At 46.7% G+C, this 22,234-nt stretch overlaps 1 protein-coding gene across 3 annotated transcripts in view; it reads left to right on the forward strand.

Annotated features, from left to right (window-relative positions):
• The first annotated feature begins 4,628 nt into the window (after positions 1–4,628).
• The window catches only part of LOC129701476 (fibroblast growth factor 1-like), a 47,741-nt gene continuing 30,135 nt past the window's right edge, over positions 4,629–22,234 (forward strand). Inside the window, exon 1 of one of the 3 annotated variants that reach the window (XM_055642679.1) lies at positions 4,629–4,682. Coding sequence is in view for 1 of the 3 variants with exons in the window: in XM_055642672.1 (XP_055498647.1) it covers positions 20,259–20,272 (14 nt within the window). In the remaining 2 variants the exon portion in view is untranslated. Of the gene's footprint in view, positions 4,683–11,603; positions 11,750–20,243; positions 20,273–22,234 lie in introns of those variants that run through there. The other 2 variants (XM_055642676.1, XM_055642672.1) reach the window with 2 other exon arrangements.

Raw genomic sequence — 22,234 nt, forward strand, 5'->3', positions numbered from 1 at the left:
TATTAATTTGCTTTATTATTGTCGCGTGTACAACGGTACAGTGAAAAGCTTTTTTTTGCACGCTATCCAGTCAGCGAAAAGACTATATCAAGCTGTCCATAGTGTACAGATACGGGATAATGGGTATAATATTTAGTGCAAGGTAAAGTCCAACAAAGTCCGGTAAAAAATAGTTCAAAGATCTCCAACGAGGTAGATGGGTGGTCAGGATCAAGTTTGTGATGTGGGAGGAAAGCAGAGCACCCAGAGGAAACACACACAGTCACATGGAGAATGTACCATCTCTACACAGACGGCACCCAAAGTCAGAATCAAACATGGATCACTGGCACTGTAAGGCAGCAGCTCTCCCAGCTGCGCTACTGAGCTTCCCTATGGCATGGAATAGAATCAATTCTTTTGAGCTAATTATATACATTTGAAGTATGAAAAGTGCATTCACACTTTTTTGAAGGTTCAGAAAAGGGGGACGTCACGTTTCCCATTCCAAGCAATACTGAAATTAACCTTGTTTCCTCCAGTTTTCACCCACACCCTAGAGATGTACACGTTAGTAGGTTAATTGGTGACCCCAAATTATTTCTAGTTTGTAGGCGAATTGTAGAATCTAAGGGGAGTTGTTGGGAATGTAGGGACAAGAGATTACTTGGAAAATTAATGGGGTCATGGGACCATTCACCAACACAGTACAAATGAAAAACTGATATGTTCACGTTCACATGGACCATCTCTTCCTTCATCAGTTCCGACACCAACTACAGGCTGCGACTTTCAGAGTAAAACCACGCGGTGATGCAAGGTCGCACACCGGGTCTATTTGTTAGAGCCCCAGATGGAACGTGCGGAGTAACGCAAGCGAGACAGGCAGTATCTCTGCCGAAGGGGTGTGCTGATTTGGGTCGCCCCTTCTCAGACAGATCTGCAGCAGTCCCACCAGCATCGGGCGGGAGAATGTCGCCGTTCGCGGATTAGCCCCAAAAGTGGTCTCCCATTGGGAGCTGGGCTCCCGGTGTGCGGCCGTCCGCCAAACCCGCAGTTGCAGCCTCTGAATCTCCTTCAGGTCAGGTACGTCAGCAGCGCTCCACCTCTTGGTTGATTGATTGCATTGATTGAAAGATACAGCGTGGAACCAGGCCCTTCAGCCCACTGAGTCCACACCAACCATCAATCTATGTTATCCCACTTGCGCATCACTCCCTACCCTCCAGGGGCAATTTACAGATGTGCGGAGCAAGTTTTTTTACACAGAGGGTGGTGAGTGCCTGAAGCGTGCTGCTGGGAATGGTGGTTGAGGCAGATACGATAGTGGCATTTAAGAGGCTTTTGAACAGGCATATGAAAATGCAGGGATTTGGATTATATGGTATCATAGCCGGCACAGACATTGTGGGCTGAAGGGCCGGTTCCTTTGCTGTGCTGTAATCTTCTATGTTCTATGAAGTCACTTCTCATTCATTAACTTCAAATGTCCCCATGATTGCAGGGTGCAAAAGTGGGATAACATAGAATTAATGAATGGGTGATCGATGGTCAGCATGGACTCGGTGGGCTGAAGGGCCTGTTTTCACGCTGTTTCCCTAAACGAGACTAAACTTGGTCTACAGTCAGCAATCGTCTCGCCTCCTCTGTGCCTCAATCAGTCTAATCAAACTGCACTGCACTGATTGTGTGGCTTCCTGCTGCCTGCTATTAATCAAATTAAAGTCCTGGATATAGCAAGTCAGAGTAGGGGACAGCTGCAAACAGGAGGAATTAGAAAGTGCAGTTTGGTATTCCATCCCTTGGTGATGATACATTGAGGTGCTCAGTAGATGTTGCCTGTTGTTTATTAAAAAAATGCACGTAAATTCAATAAAGAAACCTGCGGTTGCGTTTGGATGTTGGATGTTGAATGTCTAATGTCTGAACGTTAGTGGAGATGTCTGAATATTGGAGTGCTCGTAAAATGGCTGCTACAAATTGATCCATGACAAGAAGTGACAGTGAGGATAATGCAAGATTTTTTAAGATGGAAAAGAGAAAGAAACGTGTAAAACTTGCAAGAGTATAGAGTAATTGTCAAATTTGAGGTCCCAAGGTACTGCAAATGCTGGAACCTGGCATAGAACTTAAAGTAACCCATTGGTTAAGGCAGCATCTCTGATGGATATGGATAGGCAAGATTTTTTGTTGCACCACCTTCTTCTGACTGCATAACCCACTGAGTTACTCCAGCACTTTGTATTCTTGTCCAAACTGAATGTGTGTGGATCTGGCCAGACCAGTTGTGAGTTGGGAAGACTCCTTCAAGTGTGGGTGCAGAAGTATTGTAGTCATCCAGACTCTTAAGCTAATAACAGAATATATGAGTTCAAATCCTGCTCAGGCATAATGGTAAATTCAAGTACTTTTATGCTACTAAATTGTTGGAAAATCCATTTAGTTATTTGATATGGATGGAAACAAAACAATGAGAGCAGCTGAAGGAACTCATCTGGTCAGGCAGCATCTATGGAGGAAAATGGATCCGAAACATCAACCGTTCATTTCCTTCCACATATGCTGCCTGACCCATCAAGTTAATACAGGGTCTCTACTTACTTGCTACAGATTCCAGCATCTGCAGTCTCTTGTGCCTCCATGTAAAGAAATAACATTGTTATTCTATATTGTAACCCAGACCACAGTTATCCCCTGAAAATGTCACACAAGCCACACATTTCAATGGCAATTAGAGATGGGGAACACATCTTGGCTTTATCATTAATTGCCAGAAATGATGAATGAATAAAAGCCATGTGGTTGGATATTACAAATAACCAATTGTAATGAGAGGATGAAATCACTAGATGGCAACAAAATATAATGGAAGTGTTCTAATTCAACTGAGCAAATGCATAAACAGTGATAAATCAGTGGGAAACTGAGGAATATTGTGACCATCTATGGGGATACATTTTGTAGACATTAGCTATCTTCAGTCTTTTGTTCTGTTACTGGCTTTTTATATGCAAGGTCAACTTCCAACAATAATTTGCATTAAATGATATTCATATTATGACTAGAAGGAGGCCATAATGGCTCATTGAATCTGTGCCGTACTGCAGTACAATCCTATCCCCGCACTCATTTTTTTCCTGTTCTCCCTATATTCTCATCAGTTCACCCCAAATTCTACCCCCCACTTACATTAGGGGCAAGTGCCAGTGTCTCATTAACTTGGCTAAAACAACCAATGGGGAATTATTGGGCTGAATTTGACACTGAGTTCATGGAGATAGACTGTTTGGTGAAATTTGACAAATGTAAAAAAATTGTACTGAAAAAATTTGTATAGTCTCCGAAAATGTCGGATGAATTTTGTTTGTTTGAATGGTTCAGGAATTGTATATATTTATCAATTGAATAAAGTCTATTTTGAAATTTTAAAAAAAATAATAAAAAGTTCATGGAGATATTAGAGTAGGAGCCCAAAAGCTTGGTCAAAATGATAGATTTCAAGTACAATGGGATTATAGCAGGCTCGTGTGGTTGGATTCATGAATCATGTTCATCTCTATCTATCCATTAACTATTAAAAGTCTGATCTTGCATGTGTGTGTTTGTTTGTGTATAATCACATCTTCACGAAAAAAAAGACGCTGTAACGGTAACATTTTTACATATTCCGGTAGACATTTTTCCCGTGGAGTCCAAAATCTACTTTTCTGAAAATTTCATGCTTTATTTCTCGAGTTATTACTGAAAATGTTCAAAAATCTGACAAAACTTTGAATTCAAAAACAACTGTCTGTTGCTGATGATGTCACAATAGGTCTGCGTGTCGTCTTCCTCGTGCTGCGAGTAATGTCACCCCCCCCCCCCCCCCCCCCGGTTATTTTAAATGCAGAAAGAATGAGCAAGTCAGGCCCTATACTTGCCCCGGGTCAGCACATGGTGGGGAGGTTGCTGGAGCCTGGAGCATTGCATTCGGAAACCAGCCCTCCCCTGTGATGCCGTTCCCCCCCCCCACCCTTCAAACTCAACCCCCTCCTTCTCTGCCCACCCCCTGCTCCCTCTCTTCTCCCCCCCCCCCGTTCGCACTCTGCCTCCCCCCCGCCCCCCCCTGCCTCTGCTGCCCTCTGCCCTCTGTCTCTGCCCTCTGTCTCTGTCCTCTGCCCCTGCCCACCCTCTGCCCCTGCCCTCTCTCCGCCCCTGCCCTCCCTCTGCCCCTGCTCCCTCTGCCTCTGCCCCTGCCCCTCTGCCCCTGCCCCTGCCCCTGCCCTCCCTCTGCCTCTGCCCTCTCTCCCTCTCCCTCTCTAGCCACGCCTGCGAGTTAGGGGCTATGCATGAGTGGATAGGGCGGGGGATGGGGTAAAAGGAGCGAACTAATAATCTATATTACTAAAAGTCTGTTCTTGATCGGTTTTGGCCATCTGCGTTTTCCGAGAGAACGCCGCCACCTACGGCCGCCATTTTTGGCCACCTCGCTCAGAGCCCCCCTCCACCGCATGTGTGCCGAGGATTTTTCCAGTCGATGAAAAATGACAGAGATATTAATGATTTTACAAAATTCCCCATTCTCTCTGCTGCCCCCGCTGGCGGCAGGGGGGATGGACTATAAAACCAGGAAGTGGTGTGCCTCAATTAGTCTGCAAGCTGGAGGAAGGCAGAGGGTCACGTTTCTCAGAGCTGTGAATAAACACATGTCCACACAACTGGGAGTAAGTACCCTTAATGTGTTTTGAACATGAAAATATGGTTAAAGTAAAAAAGCACTGCCTGCAAATGGTTGTTTGGGGGGTTTGGGTTGAAATAAAAAGGCACTCTCTTCCCCCCCCCCCCCCCTCCTCTCCTCCCCACTCTCCTCTCCCCCCCTCCTCTCCCCTCTCCCCCCCACTCTCCTCTCCCCCCCACTCCCTCTCCCCCCCCTCTCCTCCCCCCTCCTCCTCTCCCCCCTCCCTCTCCCCCCCTCTCCCCCCTCCTCTCCTCTCCACTCCCACCCTCTCTCTCTCCCCTCTTTTTTCTCCCCCTCCTCCCCTCCATCCCCTCCCCCCCTCCCCTCCCTCCCCTAAACCACCCTCCCCTCCCACACACCCTACCCCCCTTCCCTCCACCCTTCTCCCCCCCCTCCCTGCTCCCCACCTCTCCCCCTCCCCTCACCTCACCCCCCTATCAGCACACCCCTCCCCCCCCCTCTCTCCCCCCTCTCCTCCCCCCTCTCTCCCCCCCTCTCCTCTCTCCCCCCTCCTCCCCCCTCTCCCTCCCCCCTCTCCCTCTCTCCTCCACCTCTCACCTCCCCCCCTCTCCCTTCCCCCCTCTCCTCTTCCCCCCTCCTCCTCTCTCCCCCCCCTCCTCTCTCCCCCTCTCCTCTCTCCCCCCTCTCCTCTCCCCCCCTCTCTCTCTCCCCCCCTCTTTTTCTCCCACTCCTCCCTCCCCTCCATCTCCTCCCCCCCTCTCCGTCCCCCCTCCCCTAAACCCCTCTCCCCTCCCCCCCCTACTTTCTCTCCCCCTCCCCTCACCTCCATCCCCCTCCCCCCGTCCCCCCCTCCCCCTCCCCTCCTCACCTTTCCCCCCCTCCCCTCCCCTCCCTCTCCCCACCCCTCCCCCTCCTCACCTCTCCCCCCTCCCCTCACCTCTCCCCCCTCTCCCCTCACTCCTCCCCCACTCCCCTCACCCTCTCTCTCTCTCTCTCTCATCCCCTCAACCTCTCCACACCCCCTCTCCCACCCGCGATCCCCTCTCTCTCCCCCCTTTCTCCCTCTCTCCCTACCCTCCTTCCCTTCCTCCCCCCTCTGCCACCCCCCACTCCCACCCCCCCCTCCCCCCCCCCCCCCTAGATGTGACTGCCAGTTGGGGGGTATGGGTCAGTAGATAGGGTGGTTTTGGGGTAAAAGGAGCAAATTAATAATATTAATATAATATCAAGGGGGGTAATTAGCGTGAGTGCGGGGGGGGGGGGGGCGTAGTTAGTGTGTGTGAGGCTGCAGGCCGCCCCCCCCCCCCCCCCCCCCCCCCGCAATCACTCGTTGAGGAGACTAGACCCAACGGGTCCCACGTGGTCTAGTAGAAAATAAACAAAATAAAACTAAATAATTGGATTGCTGTCTTAATGTTATCCCAAATCCTCTACTATTCTAAATATTTTCGGTTCGAAAAATGGTCAGTTTGAAAAATGTGATTTTTTTAAAGATTATTGTTATCTGATTTAGTGCTATTTTAAGATTATTGGCATCTGTAATTTCTGATTTAGTGCTTCCTTAGAGGAGCATTACTACATAGCCAACGCATTAGTCTGTGGCTCTTGTGAAATAATTGAATTCTAAATGATACTGCAGGATATATTCAATGCAATGCTCGAGATATAGATTTTATTGTGCACACTGTCTTAAAAATCCAAGTTACATGACTTGGTCTGCAATGTCCTTCACGGTTGAATCCTGGGAATTAGATCCAAAAGTGAACCCTGTGCACCAGCCTCTCCAATGCTTCATACAAGCGTTGTTTATGCATGAAACGTGAGTAGCTTTGATGCATTGTAGTTGATGGCTAAATGGACAAAGAGAAAGGCATGTCCTTTCTGCATTTATTAATTACTAGACCAAGTGCAGACCCGTTGGGTCTGTTTCCCCAACAGGGGGGGGGGGGGGGGGGGGGGGGGGGGGAGGCTGCTGCATCACACTCACATTAACCCCCCAAACACACAGGTGGGGGGATGGGGGTGAGAAGAGGGGAGGAAGGGGAGAGGAGGAGGACGAAACGGGACAGATTTGGGGAAAGGGAAAGGAGAGAGGGGTAGGGGGTGAGAGGGGGGGGATGGGGAGAGAGATGTTGGGGAGGGGGGGGGTGGGGAGGTAGGGGAGGAGGAAGGGAGGGGGAGAGGGAGAGGGGTGGGGGGAGAGAGGGGAAAGAGTGGGGAGAGAGAGTGGCGGGGAAGGGAGAGATGGTGAAAGAGCGGGGAGGGAGGAGGAGAGGGGTAGGGGGAGTGATGAAAGAGGTACAGAGGGGTAGGAGGAAGGGAGCGGGTGTAGAGAGGGAAGGGGGTGGTGTAGAGAGGGAAGGGGGGGGGAGGGAGGGATGGGGTGGGAGAGGGAGTGGGGTGAGGGGAGGGAAACATAGAACCATAGAAATTAAGTGCAGGAGTAGGCCATTCGGCCCTTCGAGCCTGCACCACCATTCAATATGATCGTGGCTGATCATCCAACTCAGTATCCTGTACCTTCCATCTCTCCATACGCCCTGATCCCTTTAGCCACAAGGGCCACATCTAACTCACTCTTAAATATAGCCAATTAACTGGCCTCAACTACTGGCAGAGAATTCCAGAGATTCACCACTCTCTGTGTGAAAAATGTTTTTTCTCATCTCTGTCCTAAAGGATTTCCCCCTTATCTTTAAACTGTGACCCCTTGTTCTGGACTTCCCCAACATCTGGAACAATCTTCCTGCATTTAGCCTGTCCAACCCCTTAACAATTTTGTACGTTTCTATAAGATCCGCCCTCAGTCTTCTAAATTCTAGCGTGTACAAGCTGAGTCTATCCAGTCTTTCTTCATATGAAAGTCCTGGCATCCCAGGAATCAGTCTGGTGAAGATTCTCTGTACTCCCTCTGTGGCAACGATGTCTTTGAGCATTGGGCATTGTGACATTCACACGATGGAACATGAATCAAACAGGAAGAAAGGCAGGCAGCCGGCAGCCGGACGGATGAAGTAGCCAGTTATTTTTGACGTGGGATATCGAAGGATTTGATTAAAAATGTGTACCTAGGCGGCAGCCACAGACTTTTATATAATAACTAGACCAAGTGCAGACCCGTTTGGGTCTGTATCCCCAACGGCGTTTGCGGGGGGGGGGGGGGGGGGGGGGGGGGGGGGGGGGGGGGCTGCGGCATCACACTCGCATTAACCACCCCTCAAGCACACAGGTGGGGGGGAGGGGGATGAGAAGAGGGGAGGGTGGGGAGAGGAGGAGGAGGAGGAAATGGGACAGATTTGGGAGGGAAAGGAGAGCGTAGGGGGGTGAGAGAGGGGAATGGGGAGAGAAATGTGAGGGGGGGGGGGGATGGGGAGGGAGGGGAGGAGGGAGGGAGGGGGAGAAGGGTGGAGGGAGAGAGGGTAAAGAGTGGGGAGGGAGAGTGGAGGGGGAAGGGGGGAGAAGTGGAAGAGTGGGGAGAGAGGACGAGAGGGGTAGGGGGAGTGATGGAAGAGGGACAGAGGGGTAGGAGGATGGGGGCCAGTGGAGAGAGGGAAGATGGTGGGGTAGAGAGGGAAGGTGGGTGGGGAGAGAGGGATGGGTGGGAGAGGGAGGGAGTGAGGAGAGGGAAACATAGAAACATAGAAATTAAGTGCAGGAGTAGGCCATTCGGCCCTTTGAGGCTGCACAACCATTCAATATGATCATGGCTGATCATTCATTATCCTGTACCTGCCTTCTCTCCATATCCCCTGATCCCTTTAGCCACAAGGGCCACATCTAACTCCCTCTTAAATATAGCCAATGAACTGTCCTCAACTACCTTCTGTGCCAGTGAATTCCAGAGATTCACCACTCTCTGTGTGAAAAATGTTTTTCTCATCTATTTCATAAAAGATTTCCTCCTTATCCTTAAACTGTGACCCCTTGTTCTGGACCTCCCCAACATCTGGAACAATCTTCCTGCATCTAGCCTGTCCAACCACTTAAGAATTTTGTATGTTTCTATAAGATCCCCCTCAATCTTCTAAAATCTAGCGAGTACAAGCTGAGTCTATCCAGTCTTTATTCATATGAAAGTCCTGACATCCCAGGAATCAGTCTGGTGAACCTTCTCTGTACTCCCTCTATGGCAACAATGCCTTTGAGCATTGGGCATTGTGACATCACACGATGGAACGTTCACCAGGGGCTGGGGCTGCTTCTATGGGTGAGAAGCCAGTTTATTTTTGAAATATTGGGGGGGGGGGGGGAAGGATCTGATTAAAAGTGTACTTAAACACGACAAAATGTAATGAGGAGCGGATACTTAGAAAGAAAAGTGAAATCTCTACCGAAATGGAAAAGATGTCGGCGATTCTGCGTCTTGTTTCGGAGTTGCAGGGAATCAAAGGAAGAAAGCCGGCAGCTGCAGCCGGCAGCCGTCCATGTAAATGGATCCATTCTGATTGGACATCTGCGAGTATTGGGCATTGTGACATCACACGATGGAATGAATCGAAAGGCAGCCGGACGGCCGGACGGCAGGCGGCAGCCACAGACTTTTATATAATAACTAGACCAAGTGCAGACCCGTTGGGTCTGTTTCCCCAACGGCGTTTGCGGGTAGGGGGGTTGTTTGGGGGGCTGCGGCATCACACTCACATTAACCACACCCCAAACACACAGGCGGGGGGAGGGGGGTGAGAAGAGGGGAAGGAGGGGAGAGGAGGAGGAGGCAACGGGTCAGATTTTGGAGGGAAAGGAGAGCGGGTAGGGGGTGAGATGGGGAGAGAGATGTGTGGGAAGGGAGGGAGGGGAGGCGAGAGGGAGGGGGAGAGGGGTGGGGGGGAGCGAAGGGAAGAGAGTGGGGAGGGAGAGTGGAGGGGGAAGGGGGAGAGAAGTGGAAGAGTGGGGTGGGAGGGGTAGGGGGAGTGGTGGAAGAGGGATAGGGGAAGGGGGTGGGGGGAAAGGGAAGGGGGTGGGGTAGAGAGTGAAGGGGGTGGGGGAGAGAGGGATGGGTGGGAGAGGGGTGAGGAGAGAGAAACATAAGATTCTATAAGATCACCCATCAATCTTCTAAATTCTAGCGAGTACAAGCCGAGTCTATCCAGTCTTTCTTCATATGAAAGTCCTGACATCCCAGGAATCAGTCTGGTGAACCTTCTCTGTACTCCCTCTATGGCAAGAATGTCTTTGGGCATTGGGCATTGTGACATCACACGATGACACGGTCACCAGGGGCTGGGGCTGGGGCTGGTGCAAAGGCATATTTAAATGGATCCATCCCGATTGGACATCTGTGAGCATTGGGCATTGTGACATCACACGATGGGAATGAATCAAAAGGCAGACAGGCATCCGGACAGACGGCAGGCGGCAGCCACAGACTTTTATATAAAAATAGATAGATAGAAGATAGATAGATGTTATAAATAACATATTTATTTGAAAGAAATATCACTCATCAGCTATAAAACTGTATGCTAGACACTTGGAGGTGACATGCAGATCATTTTTTGCTTTGACAAACACTTCAAATTTAATTTGAAATTTGCACATGAGTTAGTATATCTTACTCTCTGTTTGGATGTGACTGGGTAGGTTGAAGCTCAGGATTCATTATTGGCTTTGTATTATGGTGTACAATTTTGGTCACCTAATTATAGGAAGGATGTCAACAAAATAGAGAGAGTACAGAGGAGATTTACTAGAATGTTGCCTGGGTTTCAGCAACTAAGTTACAGAGAAAGGTTGAACAAGTTAGGTCTTTATTCTTTGGAGCGAAGAAGGTTAAGGGGGGACTTGATAGTCTTTAAAATGATGAGAGGGATAGACAGAGTTGATGTGGATAAGCCTTTCCCATTGAGAGTAGGGAAGATTCAAATAAGAGGGCGTGACTTGAGAATTAAGGGACAGAAGTTTAGGGGTAACATGAGGGGGAACTTCTTTACTCAGAGAGTGGTAGCTGTGTGGAATGAGCTTCCAGTGGAAGTGGTGGAGGCAGGTTCGATTTTATCATTTAAAAATAAATTGGATAGGCATATGGACAGGAAAGGAATGGAGGGTAATGGTCTGAGTGCAGGTAGATGGGGCTAGGGGAGAATAAGTGTTTGGCATGGACTAGAAGGGCCGAGATGGCCTGTTTCCGTGCTGTAATTGTTATATTGTTATATGGTTACATGGTATGTGGTAATTATTTCGTTTCATCTAATGCAAAAGGCAAAGTGCTGGATCTTGCAGCATCTTTGGAAAGAAATGGACAGACGATGTTTCGGGGTCAGGATCCTTCTTCAGAAGTCCAATTCCTTCCATGAGATGCTGCCTCGCCTGCACAGTTGCTCCAACAATTTGTTTTTTGCTCACGATTCCTGCATCTGCAGTCTCTAGTGCCTCCACTTTGTTTCATTTAAAGTTTCTTTCCCAAGACTCTGAAGTTCAGCAACAGTGGCTGGCTACAGAAAACATTTGGGGGAGTTCTGGGCGAACACAATTTCTCAAACCAATACGCAAGTCTGAGAAACCAGCGAGGGCAGGTTACCTTCTTCCAGCAGAAGGATCGACAAGCCAACCAGAGAATTTCGGAAATTCTGTCTGTAGGTTCACACAAATAAAGTTACTTAAACTGTGAATATTGATCCAGGAGCCTGCACTCAGGCACCAAATCCCCACGTCTCAGAGAATAAAGAGGGAGACAGTGTAAAACCTGAATGTTTTTACTGGGAATAACAGTTCAAATCGAGCACGCCAGCTCCATATTTTTTTTTACTATTGTTACCATAATGTGAACCTTGTTTGATTCCAGCACCAACATTTTACTGTTATATCAAGAAAGCCTAACCAGAACGCGACGGACTCAGAGGTTAAAAAGCATTTGCCAGCTATTGACGTATCTGTTGTTTGTTGCACTGTGTCGTCCAGCCCTAACCTCACAGTCTCGCCGGGACAGTCAGCTGAAGGATTAGAAATCTGACTGGTTACCAGCTCAGGCAGTGGAGTTAGTGGAGCTCAACGACAGGCAGACCCCGCACTCTGAGGCCTTTCATGCTGATCGTGTGTGTGTGCTGCCGACTGGTTGTTCCACCACATTGCTAAGGTACCCAGATTCCTTGAAAGGTAAGGAAATACTTCAATAAATATTTTCGGCTGTGCTAGGATGACACTGAACTGCAAATTTAATGGTGTCAGGATGACATGCAATTTTGCAGACTGACGCAGATTAGATTTCAGCCATCAGTGGAATAAACCTGCTCCTGAGTGTTTAAAATGGTTTATTTAAGGATGAAAAAATGCATATAAAGAGAGACTGATTTTTCTCTGAAAGAGATTTAGCTCTATTCCAATATGTACATTTGCTCTCGATGCCACTGATCTATAATTTAACTGTTGCATTGCTTTGGAACCTTGAATTTTAAACTGCCTCCCTAATTATTTTGACAACACCGAGCTTCCTTTTGAAAACCTTTATTTTAGAGATTCAAAATGGAAACAGGCCTTGTGGCCTTACTGAGTCCATGCTGACCACCGATCACCTGTTCACACTAGTTCTATGTTGACTCGCCCACTCCCTACACACTAAGGATAATTTATAGATGCCAATTAACCTACAGACCCACACGACTTTGAGATGTGGGAGGAAACCGGATCACCCGGAGAAAACCCACACAGTCACAGGGAGAATGTGCAAACTCCACACAGTCAGCACCCAAGGTCAGGATTGAACCTGGGTCTCTGGCGCTGTAAGGCAGCGTCTCTACCAGTTGCACAACCGTGACACCCAGCCACTTACGTTTTCCACAGTAAAACAGATCATGACTCTGGTTAAAACGTAAAGAATAAATGTAGTACAAAATTCAGAGTTGAAGTCAGTTTTGGCAAGTCCGGCTGGAGTTTGACTAACCACAATTCACTTGAAATATTTTGATCCACATATGATAAAATGTGGATGTATTTTTTAGAAGCTGAAAGGGACGTTGTTAAAATTCTCACTCGTATCCAAGATTAATACAGGAAGATTTTCGCTCTCCAGGTCTCTACCCGAAACATCACCCATTCCTTCTCTCCAGAGATGCTGCCTGTCCCATTGAGTTACTCCAACTTTTTGTGTCTATCTTCGGTTTAAACCAGCATCTGCAGTTCCTTCTTACACAATACTTTTTTACCCTTTTTACCATTTTGTTCCACCCGATATTGTAGTTCCCTGTTGTTCCAGTGATAGGTGGTGGTCATGGATTTTGGGTCTATTAAGAAAATGGTGGTCTGGTGGTTATATTGTGGAACTAAGTACCAAATTCTAGGTGAAATGAAACTGGCTATGCTGAGGAGGAAGAAAGATCTGCTTTTAAGAAGCAACATCCATAACCTCGGAATCCTGCTTTGCAGTTCCTGATTGAATACTTTTGATGTGTTATGATGCAAGAAACAGCTGCTGCAGCCTGGGAGAGCAACCCAGCATATTTAACATTGTGACCATGCTAACTTGTGAAGATGGTTGAGGTATAAACGATGCCCAGGTCATTGAAGGATAAATGTTGCCTATAATGCTGAAGGTAGTTCTCTATTCTCTGAACTAGTGCCAGGAAATCATGAGGGAGCAGACATGACCTTGGTTCAACTTGTTTACGAAGAAAAAAGGCACCTCCGCATGTGAAGCGTCCCTTCAGTAACCACACAAGCATAGAGCCATCCAAACTTAGAGCATGCAAGGCCACACTGCAGCCCATGAAATATGCCACTTGTGATCGGGTGATTCAGGTCCACTAGGGTTTTGTGGGTTCTGGGTTGAAAGAGGTTACATGTGGACAAATATTCACCTCAGCGCCCTAGAAAAGGTAAATAACTTTGCCTGCCATTATCTGGTGATTTCTGTTGATGGATGCATGGCCAAGGTAGTGTTGCATCCCTCAATCATGCTGATCCCACACCGTCCAAGGTCATTCACATGGATCAGAATCAGGAACCAGAAGACAGCTATGCTTGTGGAATATTTTTCTCCTCCTCTTCTTTTCTCATGGGACGACAGATGGCGCAATGGGCTAAGTGTTCAGCTGGCGACCAGAAGGTAGCCGGTTCGAATCCCGCTTGGAGTGCATACTGACGTTGTGTCCTTGGGGCAAGACACTTCACCCACCTTTGCCTGTGTGTAAATGTAATGTAATTATGTGAAGCACTTTGGGGTCAATGCAAGTTGACTAAAAATGTGCTATATAAATAAGATTATTATTATTCCTAAGGGAGTTCTTCAGGATTGAGGATGACTTACTCCCACTCTGGTTCTCTGGGTTGTCAGGGGGTCGATGAGAGGCCAGACGTTTTCATAGATGGGGCAAGTGATGGCCCACAGGATGAATGAGCGCATTGTAAGGTGACCCATTCCTTCTGCCATTTACACAGGTCCAATGCTTATGTCCGGGCTCTCAATAGCTACCCCAGTGCTCCCTCTTCACTTTGAGTGATCACGCGTCAGAGATTCTCAGGAATCGGTGTTCATGTCACAATTCTTGAAGGAAGATTTGAGCGACTTCTTGAATCTCTTCCTCAAAATCTCTTCTCGTGAAAGTGCTTGGAATAAGGTGCCTGTTTCACGGGTCTGGTGCTGGGTATGCATACAAAAGTAAGTCTGAAAAGGAATCCCGACCTGTAACGCCACCTATCCATGTTACCCAGAGACGCTGCCTGACCTTCTGAGTTGCTCCAGCACTTTGTGTCGTTTTTTTACACGAACAAAGTGACTTTCCCAAAGGAGTTAACAAGGAGCTCAATGGTGAAGATGTTGACCCGAGAGAGGACACTGGTTGCTTATCCTTCCAAGAGGACTTTGCAAAGTCAGCAATTTTTCTATGTCTTCTGTAGGTAGTCCTCGTCTGTCAGAAGGGATCATTGTGGTCAGGAAACTATTTATTTTATGCCAGGTCGGGGGGTAGGGTCTGATTTCCAAGCACCCTTTTCCATTGGTCTACCGAAGGTGATGGTGAATCTCGTCATTGATGCTTGTCGGCGATAAGAGGTAGCTCCCAACTTGTTTGAAATAGTCCCAAGTTAAAATAACAAGCCCAAGGAAACCGCTGCTATCTCCACTGAATCCTGAAGTTCAGCAGTGAACACCTTCAGTTTAAAAACCTCAACACCCACATGTGAGAAGAGGAGTATGTAAGAAGGGACCTCAAAGATGCTGTAAACATTAATCGTCTTCAAGAAAGGAGACAATCTGGCTGTGATAACTACAAAAAGCTCATCCTACAGGAGTATAGTGAAGGTCGTCTCCAAGCTCTTCTTCAACTGCCTCCGCCCAGTGGCTAAAGAGCAGCTCCCTGAATCACAGTGTGGATCCCAAGCATCCAAAGACACAGTAGGCATGATCTCAATAGCTGGCCTTCTCTCCCTCGTATCCAAACCAACAAATCCTTTGGGGGTCACAAGAGAGGAAGACAATTGCAGAAGAATCCCAATTTGTGGCCGTAACCTTGTTAGCCTTTTCTAGAATGGAGTTTGCATGTTCTCCCTGCGACAACGTGGGTTTCCTCCATTTATTCCGTAAAGACATGCAGGTTTGGAGGTTAAGTGCCCTCTGTAAATTGCCCCGAGTGCATAAGAAATTTAGATGACATTGAACTAATGTGAACAGGTGGTCAGTGTGGACCTGGTGGGCTGAAGGGCCTGTTTCCATGCTCTTATCTTTCAATTCAATTCAAATCATTGCATTCACTAGAATTAAAGCAGGTTTACTGTGGAAACCAAAGCTCCGCTATAAGATCTTTGGTGGAAACAGTATCCCCTCGTGGTCTAAAGCACCCCCTAGTGGTCGAAAGTACTGCACTACAACTGTCAAAGGGTAACATCTGGAAAGAAAGGAATTCTCTCATCAAAACCTGCATGTTGTAACATTGAAAGGTAATTTTGCAGTATTATGTTCTGAATCTTGTTGTTAAATTAATCTCTCTTTCCCAACAAACTGTTGTCAGCACTGATAACAACCTTCCACTGTAACAACAGTCATTGATTTATGTGCACAGTAACAGTCCATTCAGCCCAACAGGTCCGCACACCAACTATGATGTCCATCTCTAACATAATTTGCCTGCATTATACTTGTATCCCTCTACTCTCCTCCTATCCAAGTACCTGTCCAAATGCCTTTTAAATGGTGTGATTGTATCAGCCTCACTCTACCACCTCCTCTAGCAGCTTATTTCAGACACCCGCTGCTTCCTGTGTGAAAAACGTACCCCTCCGAACTCCTTTCAATTTCACCCCTCTCAGCTTCAGCCTTCTAGTTTTTGACTCATCTACCCTGGGAAAAATAATCTGATTATCCACCACATGATTTTATAACCCTCAATACAATCACAGCTCAGCCTCTCATCAATGAGAACAAAGCCAGCCTATATAATCTCTCCTTATAACTATAGCTTTCTCATGCGGCTCAGTCCATATTTGCACCAACATCTACATTAAGGTTTGTCCCTCAGGTCTCTTTTGTCTTATCCCTCTTACCTTAAGCCTGTGCCCTTTAGTTCTGGATTCCTCCACTCTGAAAAAATACTATTCACCTTGGCACAGCTGGAAGAGCTGGGGAACCTGAGTTCAACCCTGACCTTGGGTGCTGTCTGTGTGGAGTCCCTGTGATCCCATGGGTTCCTCTGGGTGCTCTGGGTTCCCCCATATCTAGGGTTGCCAACTTTCTCATTCCAAACATAAGGAACAAAAGGACAAAATACGGGACAGATTTCCGGCGGCAGTTCGTTGACTGACTCGGCCGTGACTGGGTGAATGATGAGTTGACCTGGGTGCTGGACTGCACACAAAGCCCAGCCGGCGGGCCAGCTGAGTAGTTTTGGCTCGGGCCATGCAACATCGCGCGCAAAGTCCGGCGCCCATCCATCTAATGAGCCGATGATCGGTCATGAGAAGGAGGGGTGGTGGTGTCGGCGGTAAGCAAAGGTCCGAAGGTCGGACAGCTGGCCGGGCTGACGACTGACAGGGCCACGGGCGAGGCGCTGCAGCTGCACTCCATGGGCTGCACTAAGTCACGGCGGGGGAGGCGGGGCCGGATGCGGGGCATCGACCCGAGTAATACCAGTCAAATACGGGACAAGGGCGGTCCCGTATGGGACAAACCAATTTAACTCAATACACGGGATGTCCCGGCTACTACGGGCCAGTTGGCAACCCTACCCACATCCCAAGAACATGCAGGTTTGCAGGTTAATTGGCCTCTGTAAAAATTGCTTCTAAAAAATGGGATAACTTAAAATTAGTGTGAATGAGTGATCAATGGTCAGTGTGGAGTTGGTGGGCCACAGGGCCAGACATTGTATCTCTAAACAAAGCTAAGCTAAACCATATCCATTCCTCTCATAATTTTGTATACTCAGCTCCTCTGCTGTCCAAGCCTATCCAGCATCTGCATATAACTCAAGCACTTGAGTTCTGGTGACCTCTTGTTCAACACCTTTTCAAGCTGAATAATATCTTCCTACAACATCGTGACCAGAACTGCACACAATACTCCAAATATGGTCTCACCATCATCTTGCACAGCTGAATGCATGCAAGTCAAATGACTTCTTCACCTCCCTTTCCACCTGTGGCACCACTTTCAGTAAAGGTGTATGTCTTTACCCCTCGGTCACTCTGCTCTCTAACACTCTCCAGTGCCCTCACATTTACTGTTTAAGCTCTACCCTTGCTTGACATCAAAAATACATCTCCTCACTCTTGTCAAAGTAAAATTCCTGTTGTCATTCCTTGGTCCATTTCCCTAGTTGACGCAGATCCTTATGTAAACGTCGAAAGTCTTTCTCACTGTCCATTATACCACCAATTTTGGTGCATCCTCAAGTTTACTAAACTTTGTGAACAACATTGGCATCCAAATCATTAATATAGATGACAAACAACAGTGGACCCAGCACAGATCCTCATGGCTCACCTCTGGTCGCAGGCATCCAGTCAGAAAAACAATTAAGACCTGGCCCATCTCCTGTGTCATGACACATAGATTATTCCATGTTGATCCTTAAGGAGATTTATTCTATTACTTGTAACCCTTTTGCTCTTACCCATACCTGTTGAATCTCTTAAATCTTTCCTTTATCTTGTGTACCAGAGCTATCTCATGTCTTCTTTGTGCCTTCCTGATTTCCTCTGAAGTATATTCTTACATTTGTTAAATTCCTGCTTGAGGTACCAGCTGGCTGCACCTAACATCCGACTTATTATTTCTGAAAAAAGTCTCAATATCCTCATCAACCAAACCTGCCAGCCTTTCCCTTCACTCAAACAGGAACATGCTCTCCCAATCTCACCTTTGAAAACCTTGCACTTTCCAAGCATCTCCCAGTCAACTTCTGCACGATCCTGTCTAATATCTTCAAAATTGACCTTGTCCCATTTTTTGTACTTAAGGTAGTTCCCAGTCAACTACTTTGGTAGATCTAATTCCCCATTAGGCCAGAGCAGATAAAAACAGTCAATTTCCTTTCCAAAAGAAGAATGGTTGTAACTGGATAAATAATAATTGTCACTATTGGTACAATATAACCATATAATAATTACAGCACGGAAACAGGCCATCTCGGCGCTTCTAGTCCGTGCCGAACACTTACTCTTACCTAGTCCCATCTACCTACATTCAGACCATAACCCTCCATTCCTTTCATAGAAACATAGAAACATAGAAAATAGGTGCAGGAGTAGGCCATTCGTCCCTTCGAGCCTGCACCGCCATTCAATATGATCATGGCTGATCATCCAACTCAGTATCCTATACCTGCGTTCTCTCCATACCCGCTGATCCCTTTATCCACAAGAGCCACATCTAACTCCCTCCATATACCTATCCAATTTATTTTTAAATTATAAAATCTAACCTGCCTCCACCACTTCCTCTGGAAGCTCATTCCACACACCACCACTCTCTGAGTAAAGAAGATCCCCCTCATGTTACCTCTAAACTTCTGTCCCTTAATTCTCAAGTCATGTCCTCTTGTTTGAATCTTCCCTACTGACAATGGGAAAAGCTTATCCATGTCAACTCTGTCTATCCCTCTCATCATTTTAAAGACCTCTATCAAGTCCCCCCTTAGAATATCCCCTCAAAAGAATAAAGACCTAACTTGTTCAACCTTTCTCTGTAACTTAGTTGCTGAAACCCAGGCAACATTCCAGTAAATCTCCTCTGTACTCTCTCTATTTTGTTGACATCCTTCCTATAATTAGGCGACCAAAATTGTACACCATACTCCAGAATTGGAGACACCAATGCCTTGTACAATTTTAACATTACATCCCAACTTCTATACTCAATGCTCTGATTTATAAAGGCCAGCACACCAAAAGCTTTCTTTACCACCCTATCTACATGAGATTCCACCCTCAGGGAACTATGCACAGTTATTCCTAGATCCCTCTGTTCAACTGCATTCCTCAATTAACTACCATTTACCATATATGCCCTATTTTGATTTGACCTGCCAAGATGTAGCACCTCACCCTTATAAGCATTAAACACAATTTCCATTAGTGAGTAAGCTGAACGCAATTTTGACGGATTCCATTTTGAGATTTATATTCACGCTTCACAATAAGAGTAAAGGCTTGGCTTAGTAATCTAATAAGGTGACCATCACTGTGCCCTTTATATTTATTAAGTTTATAAACAAAGACCAATTTCAGTTGTTTGTTAGGCAATATCTATATTACTAAAAGTCTGATCTTAACCACTTCCTGGTGTTCTGTATATTGATTTTAGAAAAAAAACTGCCACTTATGGCTGTGATTTTTGGCCTTCTTATTCAGAGTCCCCCTCCGCTGTGCAAAGAGGATTTTTCCCATCGATTAAAAAAAAAGTTATTAGTGTTTTAAAAATGTTGAGATTCTCTCTCCTGAAAGCCACGCCCCTTCCGGAGGGACTATAAAACCCGGAAGTGTAGAGTGCCTCAGTCAATCTCTGCAAGATGGGGGAAGCGAGAGGGTCACGTCTCTCAGTCTGAGCTGTGAATAACATTGAACACATGTCTACTAAACTATGAGTGTGGTTTTACTGACCTTGAGCGCCCTTATTGTGGTTCGAAAATGAAAATGTGGTAGGTTCGAAATAAAGCACAGCGAATGGTTGGTGGTGGTCGGTTTGAAATAAAGTACAGCAAATGTTTGAAATGGCAAATGATTAAAAGCCTAGGTACACAAAAAAGCTGGAGAAACTCAGCAGGTGCAGCAGCATCTATGGAGCAAAGGAAATAGGCAACATCTCGGGTCAAAACCCTTCTTCAGACTTAACTTAGACTTAAAAGCCCAAACTTGACAACTTCCTGTTTGCACGGTATATTGATTTTAGATAAAACACTACCACTTATGGCTGTGATTTTTGGCCATCTTACTCTGTCCCCCTCCGCTCATCAGGTGCAGATTATTCATCCCATCAATGAAAAATAAAAGTGTTATTGGTGTTTAAAAAATATTGAGAATCTCTCTCCTGTCAATCATGCAATGAAGGCCACGCCCCTTCCGGTGGGAGGGGGGAGGGATTATAAAACCCAGAAGTTTGGGTGTGGCTCAGTCTCTGCAAGATGGGAAGGGAGAGATCACGAATCTGTCTGAGCTGTGAATCAACTGAGCACACTGAATGTCTACTGAACTGTGTGTGGTTTTGTGGTGGTTTGTGTGGTTTTATGGTGGTTTCACTCTGCTTGAAATGGTATGAAACTGCATTTGAATGTGGTGGCCTTGCACCCTGCATGAAATAGGATGAAACTGCACTTGAATTTAGTGGCCTTGTACCCTGCTGGAAGTGGTATGAAACTGCACTTGAATTTGTTGGCCTTGCAACCTGCTTGAAGTGGTGTGAAACTGCACTTGAATTTTGTGGCCTTGCACCCTGCTTGAAGTGGTCGGAAACTGCACTTGAATTTGGTGGCCTTGCACCCTGCTTGATGTGGAAGAAAACTGCACTTGAATTCGGTGGCTTTGCACCCTGCTTGAAGTGGTAGGAAACTGCATTTGAATTTGGTGGCCTTGCACCCTGCTTGTAATGGAATGTCAAGGAATAGCCGTGAGTCAACTGCCAGCCCAGCAGCCATGAGTGAGCTACCAGCACATCAGGCTTGAGTGACTGAACTGCCACCTGAAGAATCCATTTCGCCCACAATGTCCAATATAGCCCTCTGGAAACCAGTCCCATCAACCCACAACACCCATACTAACATTCAAGACAGCAACCTTAGCACCCACCCCCCCCCCCCCCCCCCCCCCCCCCACCCCCCCCTCCACCCCAATGGCCACCAATATTGGAATTGGTGGAGAGGTGGAATATTACGTTGGGGGACCAGCCCACCCAAACGGGTCCCACTTGGTCTAGTTATTATCTATAATTCTTTGTTACCCTCAGTCTAATAACCTTATCACATCTCACTGATCAATGGTATTGGCCAGAAAACAATAGTATATTCCTGAAGATTGTAAATAGAATGATCAATATTATAATATCTGAAGAAGGGTCTTGACCCAAAACATCACCTATCCATGTTCTCCAGATATGCTGCCTGACCTGTTGAGTTACTCGAGCACTGTGTGTTCTTTTGAGTATAATCATCTACTTGGGTAACTTCTTTAACAAGGAAATAAAACATCTTCCTGAGCTGTTCAGGGGCATGATTTAAAAGATAACTGCTGCAGGAACAAAGCACTGTTTTGTGTACCAGGATGTTGCTGCCTTACAGTGCTTGCAATGCCGGAGACCCAGGTTCGGTCATGGATATGGACGCTGTCTGTACGGCATTTGTACGTTCCCCCCGTGACCGCGTGAGTTTTCGCCGAGATCTTGCTACTCTTTGGACGTCATCTCCTCAATTCCAAAGACGTACAGCTTTGTAGGTTAATTGGCTTGGTATAAGTGTAAATTATGTGTAGGATAGTGCAGGGATCGCTGGTCGGTGCGGACTCGTTGGGCCGAAGGGCCTGTTTCCGCTCTATCTCTAAACCAAAACTAAGCACTGGAAAGACCAAAGTTAAGTCGTTAGCTGAAGAAGAAGGAAGTAGATAGGATGTGAGGTTTGAGAGGGGGGATTAATGAAAGGGGAGAAGCAGGTGGTGGGACAGGACTTCCAAAGAGTAGGATCTAGGCAGTTAAAGGCAAAGCTTTTAATTTTGATACACAGAAGGTCAAGATGAGAGGAATAGAGGATTGGGGAGATTACAGTGGTAATGGCAATGTGGGCAGACAGGGATTGAAACAGTCTGCACAGAATCGAACTGCAGGGTGATCTAGACATAACATGGGTTGAGATGTGGGTACGGGTGCTTTGGTTGAGCTAATGTTCGTAGAACGAGGAAAATGGAAAACCACCAAACACTATTGAAATCTGGAGGTGACAAAGACATTGATGACGTTCTCTCCACTGTAAGTGGGCCAACATTTGCATGGGTCTGCTTGACAATCAATCAGAACAGGGTAATCAAAGTCTGTGTTTATTGAGATGATACCAAGCAAGGCATGGGGCTGAGGCAGACCCCAGGAGGAAACTGGGATATCAACTTTAAAAGAAATGAACAAACCCTGTCAGTGTTAATCAATTGTCTATTCAGGATTCCTGGATTCGGAAA

Source organism: Leucoraja erinacea, chromosome 11 (genome assembly GCF_028641065.1).
Source record: "Leucoraja erinacea ecotype New England chromosome 11, Leri_hhj_1, whole genome shotgun sequence".
Taxonomy (NCBI): Eukaryota; Metazoa; Chordata; class Chondrichthyes; order Rajiformes; family Rajidae; genus Leucoraja; species Leucoraja erinaceus.